We start from the raw sequence: 9,168 nt of genomic DNA on the forward strand, positions 1-9,168 counted from the left end.
TGCTACCTTGAAGAACAACAAGGAAGCTGCAAGCCACTGCATAACATGGATGAACCTTGAAGACATTATGCTGAGTGAAATTAGTCAGTCACAAAAGGAAAAATACTGCATAAGACCATTACTGTAAAAGACTAAGACAAAGAACCTACCCAAAAGGGGGAGCAAAAAAACAAACTATATATATAATTGCTGATCACTGGGATGTATGGGATGAGAGGAGGGGAAGGGGAGGGGAGATAGAGCACAGGGTAGGGAATAGACATAGAAGAACCTGGGTGCTGGGAGGAGGGTCTGGCAATACACAAGAAGGGGAGGGGAAAAGAAGAAAAAGGCAAATGGGAGAACGGTTGGGTAGGCTCACATATGCTAGGTGGGACACAAGTAAATGACAATGTATGCACAACCTTGGAATAACAGAGTTTCAAGATACAGGGACTGAGGCATGGTTTGAAAGGGTAAAAGAGGGGAATAATGTTAGGATGCCTGGCTGTCTTTTGAATCTTGGTCTCCCTTGCCTACCATTGTGAAATAGACACTTAGGGTGCAGGGGAGGAATAGCCAGAAACATCACAATAGAAAACATGTAAACATGTAAGCCCGTCTTCAGCCTATAACTGACTGGAATACCTTAAAGGGGACTAGACATTGCCCAGACCCAAAATGTGGGAGGGCTATAAAGGCAAGAAGTGACTGGCTTACAAACTTTCAAGAAGGAGCCTAGTTTCAGGTGGGGCAGCGGTAGGCAAAACCTCAACTAAATGATTTCCAATCTGTTGGGACTGGGATGGCAAAAGGAAATGGGGATACGTCTCTTCTGATACAATAGTGAGTAACTGTCATCAGAACTGACTGTGGGGGTCGGAAATGTAGAGGCAGATTTTTTTCTTTCTTTCTTTTTTTTTTTTTTTGGCAAAAGGAGGAGAGTAATTGATTTTGCAGCCCAGCAGTGGAGGTCCCTGGGATTATCAAGCAAGAAGAGCAGAAAGTGGGACCCTACCCAGATAGGCAGTATAGCTATCATGCAGATAGAGATGATGACATGGACAGTTGGAATGGCTGGGGACACGAGACTCAGGGAGGGAGAGAAGTTGTTTGCTGACAGCCAGGGGGAGAGGAGGGGGGCTTGTGGGGTGTATCCTTTGGTTATTTGATGATGCGTGGAGGGGATTGCAATTAAATGAAATATGATAGGATGAATGTGAAACTGAAGTGGGACAGAGGTAAATAATGATGTATGCACAACCTTGGAACAACAGGGCTCTGGGATACAGGGATTGAGACATGGTTGGAACAGGGGAAAGGGGGAAAATAATGTTAAGATGCTTGGCTGTCTTTTGAATCTTGGTTTCCCTGGCATACCATTATAAAATAGTCACATGAGAGGGAGAGAAAGGACTAGCCAGATATATCACCATAGGAAGCTTGTAAGTCCGTCTTCTGACTATAACTGATTGTAATACCTAAAATGGGGGTACAACATGCCCAGTGAAGGAGGCTTCCTGTGGAGCCTCTGCATTACACAAGACCATAGGTGGAATCCTGAACCCCATCCAGAATCTTCTGAGGTGGGAAACCTCCACTTGAAAGGACAAGCAGACCAGCCTGGAGTGGCCAGAAGAACAGAAGATACTTCTTGAAAGAAAGACTGACAGGAAAAATACAAAACAATATAGGCACCAACTGATTACTACAAGAACAAACAAGCAGCTCACCCAGGAGATGTCAAGGCAAATGGCTGGGTCCCCTCAGGGCAAACCTCCTTCTAAGACTAAGATGCAATGGGAATACATGCTTTGATTGATGACCACATTCATCACCAATAAGGGGAAGTGGGGGAAAAACAGCAATGAAGCTGCGAGCTAGGTCCTAAGAAGACAGGGCACATGCATAAGTACACCCACACATGCAGATAATACCCAGTTGACCTGGCTTCAATGACTGGATGATCAGAGTTCAACTAGAAGAAGAAAGAAGAGGAAAAAAGAGTAATCTGATACAATTTGATGAACTTGACCTATATCTATGGATGCAGTAGCTCAAAAGAGGGAACAAATCTTCAACAGCAAGGATCATTCTCACCCCCTCCATACATGGAATGGCCAGGGATGGGCAACTTGGACATTGGCTACCCAAAATGTGTGTGTGGGGGTGGGGGGGTGGGGGGAGGGCTACAGAGGCAAGAAGTGACTGGCTTACAAGTTTTCAATAGGGAACCTTGATCCAGAGGGCGTGGAGCAAGGTAAAATCTCCATTGAGTAGTATCCAATCTGTCTCGGTGGGGCTGATGACAAGAGATGCGGATAGGTCTCTTGCAATACAATGGTGAGTAATTGTTATCAGGACTGACTGTAAGGGTTGGAAATGTAAAGGTAGACGTTTCAAGGCAAAAAGAGGGGAGTAGTGATTGACTTTGCAGAGGTCGCTGGGAACATCAAGGAAGAAGAGTGGAGAACGGAACCCTACTCAGAGAAGCAGTGATGCCAGAGATGGAGGCAGAGAGGATGACATGGAAAAATGGAGCGGCTGGGGACTTTGGACCCAGAGAGGGAGAGGGGCTGTGTGCTGATGACAGGGGGGCAGGCTTGCGGGGTGTACCCTTCAGTTGGTTGGTGGTGCATAAGGGCGAGTGTAGCCATGGCAATGAAACGATATACAATAGGATGAATGTGAAGCTGTTGTTCTTCCATGTAGACTATCATATAGTCCACAATAAAGCATTAAAAAGAAGGGGGAAAAAGTTCATAGAAAAATTCCATTATCTTTAAATTCAATTTTTTCTTGTACATTTTGAAATCCCCTCATACATATTTATCATAATTAAAATATCTGTTGTTAAAAAAAAAAAAAAGGTGATGTCAATCCAGTATATAATAAAAGTAAGAGAAATTGTAACATTTCTAAATGTAGTAGTTAGTTGAACTCCCAGTGTGGGGCTGTAGGGTTAGTACTAGACTGTGAGCCACAAGGTTAACAGTTCAAACCCACCAGCTGCTCTTCAGAAACCCTATTTCAACTCTACTGTACAAGAACAACACTTACTCAGTAAGTGATGGTTTTGTTTATTTTTCTTGAAATATGTTTAATATGCAATATCTTTTGGGTGCAAATGAACTACAAGTAGCTTTCTAAAATCCCATATGTGTGTGTTATGTTTTATTTTGTTTTGCTCTGATCTCAGCTAGTGTGCCATTACCTGATGAAAGAAATGATACCCTTGAATTGGAAAATCAGCAAAGACTCATCAAGACACTGGAAACTATCACAAACCGACTGAAAAGGACCCTCAATAAGGAGCCCATGTATTCGTTTCAGCTTGCCTCTGAAATGCTCATCGCAGACAGCAACTCCTTAGAAACAGAAAAGGCTTTCCTCTTCTGCAGACCAGGCTCAGTGCTGAGAGGGCGCATGTGTGGTAAACATCAGCTTCTCCTGCAATCACTTCCCTGGGACTAAAAACATTTAGTGTATTTGGGATCAGATGAGCTAGGAAAGTCATTTTACAACTATAAAGGGATACTGAAATGAAACATATATTTTGTATGGTTGTTACTACTAGTTTGTCACTAAGGGTCAGGACAAAAAAATCTGTTTTAAGTGAGGAGCTGACATCTTAGTTTTATTTATAGAGCTTTAGACTTCACAGTTCTCAGCAATATTTCCAATAACTATAATAGCTAATGCTTTTTTTTTTTTTTACCACTTCCGTATTCCAGCTGATCACTTCCCATGAGGCACCATAATTATAAAACATATTTTAGAGATAAGAAAATGGAGACTAGAAATGCTGAGCAGTTACTCCTTCAGTCTTACTGTTTAGACAGTAAGTGGTGTAGCTAAGATTCCCACACTAGCAGCCAACACCTAAGCCTTAACTTAACGGTTTTGGTTTTTTTTAAAAACTGAGGTGAGACTCACATAACAGAAAATAACCTATTTTCAAGTGTACATTCAGCAGCATTTAGTACATTCACAATATTGTGTGATATCATCTCTCTCTAGTTCCAAATAGTTTCCATCACCCCCAAAGAAACCATATACCTACTGAGCAGCCACTCCCCATTCCCCCTACTTCCTCCCAGTCTCTTAGCTCTTAACTGGTATTTGAGAGTGCCACAAGCTAGATCAATTCCAGCCCATTTCCTGACAAAGTCCTTATTTGTAATTGTGGACTTTCCTCTAACCAAAATCTGTGGGCTCAGCTGAAGCTAATGATATGAGTCTTGGGCTAGTCCCTCTGTAGGTGGATTTAGTTGGGTTTTTCATAGTTTTACAAATTGAGCTCATTAAAATCAGTGTCACTGTAAGCCTGTTCTATTTTCCTCTTCACTAGGTGAGTAAAACACAGGAGGCACATAGACCAGCGATCACCTTTCTCAGTGTGTTCTCCAGACTACCTGGGTCTGGAATATCACCTAACGTCCTTGTTACAGTGCAGCTTGACTTGGGCTCATCTCTGACATTATGGATGTGGAGCCCTGGGATCTGTATTGTTATTGTTGTTGTTATCAAGTGTTGTTAAGTCATTTCCCACTCATAGCGACCCTGTTTGGGGTTTTGGAGGAACGGCTGGTGAGTTTGAACCAGTGACCTTATGGTTCAAACAAGGCTTGTGGTTGAGTGTGGCACTTATTCTATAGTGCCACACCAGAACTCCCCAGGTAATTCTTACATACTTTCAAACCCCAGAATCACCTAGTCACTGACTTCAAGTGCCCTTTATTTTATCTAAAGAGACTAACTTTGCTAGCAGGTGTTCTAGTGAATTTAACATTTCACTTTGGTCTTGGAAATTTTTGAACCACTCCAAGGTTGTCAAAGAGTAGGCCAAAACTTCAAAGAGAAAAAATGTTCAAAAGTGGCCTGTTTCCTCAGGTCCGTAGGTCTAGGGATGTCTAGAACTTGCCTGCAGTGAGCAATAATTCCTGTAAACAGAAATAAGGGTCTACTTAATGCATCTGGTTTAGTCTCACTGTGTTTGCCAGATTCTGTCTCCAGAAATGATGCTGTTACAGGCAAGCCAACCAGAGAAACAGCTGAGAAAATGTTTTCTTAAATCTCTCAAAGCTCCAAATTAACCTGCACATTCATATTTTATTCTTTGATGCAGGAGCTTTTTCTTTTTTAGCTGTGTACTTCCTAAAATGAGCTAGATTTACCTTTAGCCTACACTTTAAAGCACCCATTACAGAGCCCTAAACTTGGTCAACAAGAATTTGCGTTTTCCCCCAAAGAGAATCTTCTACTGTTGGTTTCAGGAATATATTTCTAGAAGTTTAGCCTGGTGAATAAACCACTGGAAGTGTAACCCATATATGTACCTGGAACATGCTTTATTACTTGTATGCACTTAGGAACAAAGAAGCTGAGTTCCATTGTTATCGTTTATCATGTTCTTCTGTGTGGCTTGCTTGTTCTCTTGTCAGTGAATTGCCCTTTGGGAACTTATTATTCTCTGGAGCACTCTGTCTGTGAAAGCTGTGGGTTAGGATCCTATCAAGATGAAGAAGGGCAACTTGACTGCAAACTCTGTCCAGTTGGGACTTACACAGAATATCTCCATTCCAGAACCATCTCTGAATGTAAAGGTAGGGTCTTAGTGTACATTTTGACAAGAAGAAACCTGAATTTTGTTTCCAGTTCTGAAATCTAAATAGCAACTTGAATGAACTAAGAGATAACTTAAAGCTATTTCATTACTTTGCTAATTTTATTAACTGAATATTTTCCCCACTTAAAAAAATCAACGTACCTTTCCTTATGGGAACATCCATTGCTCTCTAGAAGTCAAAACTCACTGTCAATATCTCCAATCCATATGAAGGAGCCTGGACTTTTTATTTTTTAATCTCACATTAATGTGTGGGAAAGACTTACATCATATTTTCTTGGAATGGTACTTCATAGGCTGCATCAATTCTGTTTACTTGGAAGTGAATAACTACAGGTATGAATTTATTCTACAGAAGGATGTAGTATTTTCTAACTATTTTTATTATTCACAGTGACTATTCCTGATGGGAATGTTTATGATAGGAAACTTTTCATGCACTCTGAAAACACTTTCTTTCATAATTAAGGAGTTCATAAATAAGAGTTTTGAAATAGCGCTTCTTTGCCATTGTTTAGGGACAAATAAAAACTCAGAACTTGTGATGTGGTTGTTGTTAAGTGCCATTGAGTCGATTCTGACTCATATAGACACTGTATAGGGCTTCCAAGGAGCAGCTGGTGAGCTTGAACCTCCAACCTTGCGGTTCACACTGGCCTTGTAGTCCAGCACATTAACCCAGGTGACTGAAAATGCATTGGAAATACGAGCAATGCTGAATATGAGACATTTGGAGACAAGGGTAGAAAGAGAGAACAGTGCACTGGGAGTCTGGGAATCTACAAAACATCACTATTAATTTTAGAAATTGCTCAGCCTCTCTGTGCCAGATGATGAGACTTTTTTTTATTTATCTTTTTGCTCTGCCAGCCTCGAATGCAATGGTGTCTGTAAGTAGCAGAAGATAGCAGAAGAGGATAGTTCTTATTAGCTACCAAGACAGTTTTGAGGCCCTACTTCAATTTAGGGTTTTATTTCTGTCCCTCAAGAAAATATTGCCCCTTCCCCAGTGTAAAATTTGTTCCTGTGATAGTACCTTTCTAACATGCATATTTCTAACTTCATTTAACAACTATTTATTAAACACTTTCTCTGTGTCAAGCACTGTGCTAGACAATGAAAAAAAAAATCACTGGGAATGAATCTAAAATGTAGTAGTGAGCATGGGGCAGTCTAGAATGCAATGTGTGTACTTGGCTAAGCAGAGGATGAGGTCTTCATATCCCTCATTCAGTCCTAAAATAAAATTCACTTAACTCTATCTCACAGTGCTAATTTCGTACAGCTTAATGTCATCATTATTAATCATATAACATTTTTCTTTTTAGCTCAGTGTCAACAAGGCACCTACTCACTAAATGGACTTCAAACTTGTGAATCATGTCCTCTGGGCACTTACCAGCCAGAGTCCGGTTCCCGGAGCTGCCGCTTATGTCCAGAAAACACTTCAACTGTGAAAAGAGGAGCTGTGGACATTTCTGCTTGTGGAGGTTATCAAAGCCTTAGACACTGACATTTCTCTAAACCTACTAGGTTCTACACATAAAGGAGTGGAATATTTTCAGTAAAACCATATGTATACTGTATGCAAAGAATGTAAATGACTTGTTTCATTATAGGAGATTGACAATTCAGCCTTTCAAAACTTAAGTAGAAAAACTGTGCTAATGTTAGAGGTCCTGGTGTGGCGCTGTAGGATAATGCACTGAACTGAAAGATCAGCAGTTCAAAGCCACAAGCCGCTCCAAGGAAACCCTAGAGAGGGTTGCTATGAGTCAGAATCACCTTAAAGGCACTTAACAAGTGTTAGGAAAGTCCTGGTATGGCATTGTAGGATAATCACTGGACTACTAGCTGCAAGGTAAACAGTTCAGGCTCACTAGCAGCTCTAGGAAACCCTATACACGGCACTATGAGTTGGAATCAACTTAACGGCACAACAACAATAACAAGTGTTAGGAAACCACTACAGGGTAACTATGAGTCAAAATCATCTTGATGGCAGCAGATTTAACATAAGGAATCTTTGGTAGTGATTCAAACCTCCTCAGAGGCGCCTCAGATTAAAGACCTGGTGATGTGCTTTAGAAAAGTCTCAGCCTTGAAAATGCTGTGGAGCTGTTTTACTCTGGACACATGCAGTCACCATGAGTCAGAGTCCACAGTAATAACAACAGCATCATTAGGGAGTCCTGGGTTGATGCAAATAGTTAATGCACTGGGTCCCTAACTGAAAGGTTGGAAGTTTGAGTCCATCCAGAAGTGCCTTGGAAGAAAGACCTATAATTTACTTCTGAAAATTCAGTCACTGAAAACCCTACAGATGTCATTTATATTCTGACACACATGGGGTAGACATGAGCTTGAAGTGATTAGATTGCAACTTTGTTGTTGTTGTTAAGTACTATTAGATATACAAAGGAGTCCCGGTGTGGTGCTGTAGGATAAAGCACTGGATTGCAAGGTTGGTTTGAACTGCTAGGTCGGTAGTTCAAACTCACCAGCTGCTCCTTATAAATCCTATACAGGGTCACTATGATTTGGAACTGACTCAATGGCACTTAACAAAAAGCTATATAAAAGAAGTACTAGACTTGGTCCCAGGTCTCAGACAGTAACATACATGTGGCTGCATGACTTGATACAAAGATCATTTTACAAAATGAGGTCCCGTCTAATGCTTCTTAAAACTGTGAATATAAGGAGCTCTGGTAGCGTAACCCGCAAGGTCAGCAGTTCGAAACTACCAGCTGTTCCGCGGGAGAAAGATGAAGTTTTCTGCTCCCATAAAGATTTACAGCCTCGGAAACCCTGTACAGGGTCGCTATGAGTCAGAACCGACTCCACGGCACACAACAACAACATTCTTCCAATTTAAAGATTTTCATCAGTGGTTCTCCACTCTGGCTGTACATCAGACTCACATTTAAATCAGTATTTTTTAGATCCTGAAACACAGTCTCCATCCTTTTATATTCTAGCTTAATTTGTCTGGGGTAGACCCTGTACTTTGATTTTCTTTTCATGTTCCTCCATGTGATTCTACAGGAAAAGGGAAAGTTGAGAACCAGTGATTTTGGTTCTTAAACTTCTGTGTGAAGAGCCTGTTAAAACAGATTACTGTGCCTACATCCCAGAATTTTTTATTCAAGAGGTCTGGTGTGACACTGTACAATAAGTACTGGACGACAAACCACGAGATTGGTGGTTCAGATCCACCAACCATCCTTGGAAACTCTATATAGGGTGGCTGTGAGTTAGAACCAACTTGAAGGCACTTAACAGACACTTACAGAATTTCTGGGATAAGGACTGAGAATTTGCATTTCTAATTTGTTCTCTCTATACCGATCCCTGGCCACACAAGTTTAAATTACTAGGAATTAAAATATTAAAAACCCAATTTTTAAATATATTTGATTAACATCCCTACAGACTACAGTTTTTCAGAAAAATACTTATGAATGTATACATATAAACCAAAGAAACAAAAAGTGCAACTAGGACTACAATTAAATTCAATTTACTGTTAGAAACTCCAAAAAATTACAACTAGTGTA

The 9,168-nt window shown here is 40.7% G+C and overlaps 1 protein-coding gene across 1 annotated transcript in view; it reads left to right on the forward strand.

Annotated features, from left to right (window-relative positions):
* Positions 1-9,168, forward strand: part of SVEP1 (sushi, von Willebrand factor type A, EGF and pentraxin domain containing 1) — a 247,462-nt gene that overhangs the window by 151,467 nt on the left and 86,827 nt on the right. Inside the window, exons 16-18 of the mRNA XM_006864679.1 lie at positions 3,179-3,412; positions 5,424-5,585; positions 6,937-7,098. Coding sequence (XP_006864741.1) covers positions 3,179-3,412; positions 5,424-5,585; positions 6,937-7,098 — 558 coding nt within the window. The remainder of the gene's footprint in view (positions 1-3,178; positions 3,413-5,423; positions 5,586-6,936; positions 7,099-9,168) is intronic.

This window comes from Chrysochloris asiatica, unplaced genomic scaffold (genome assembly GCF_000296735.1).
Source record: "Chrysochloris asiatica unplaced genomic scaffold, ChrAsi1.0 scaffold00069, whole genome shotgun sequence".
NCBI lineage: Eukaryota > Metazoa > Chordata > Mammalia > Afrosoricida > Chrysochloridae > Chrysochloris > Chrysochloris asiatica.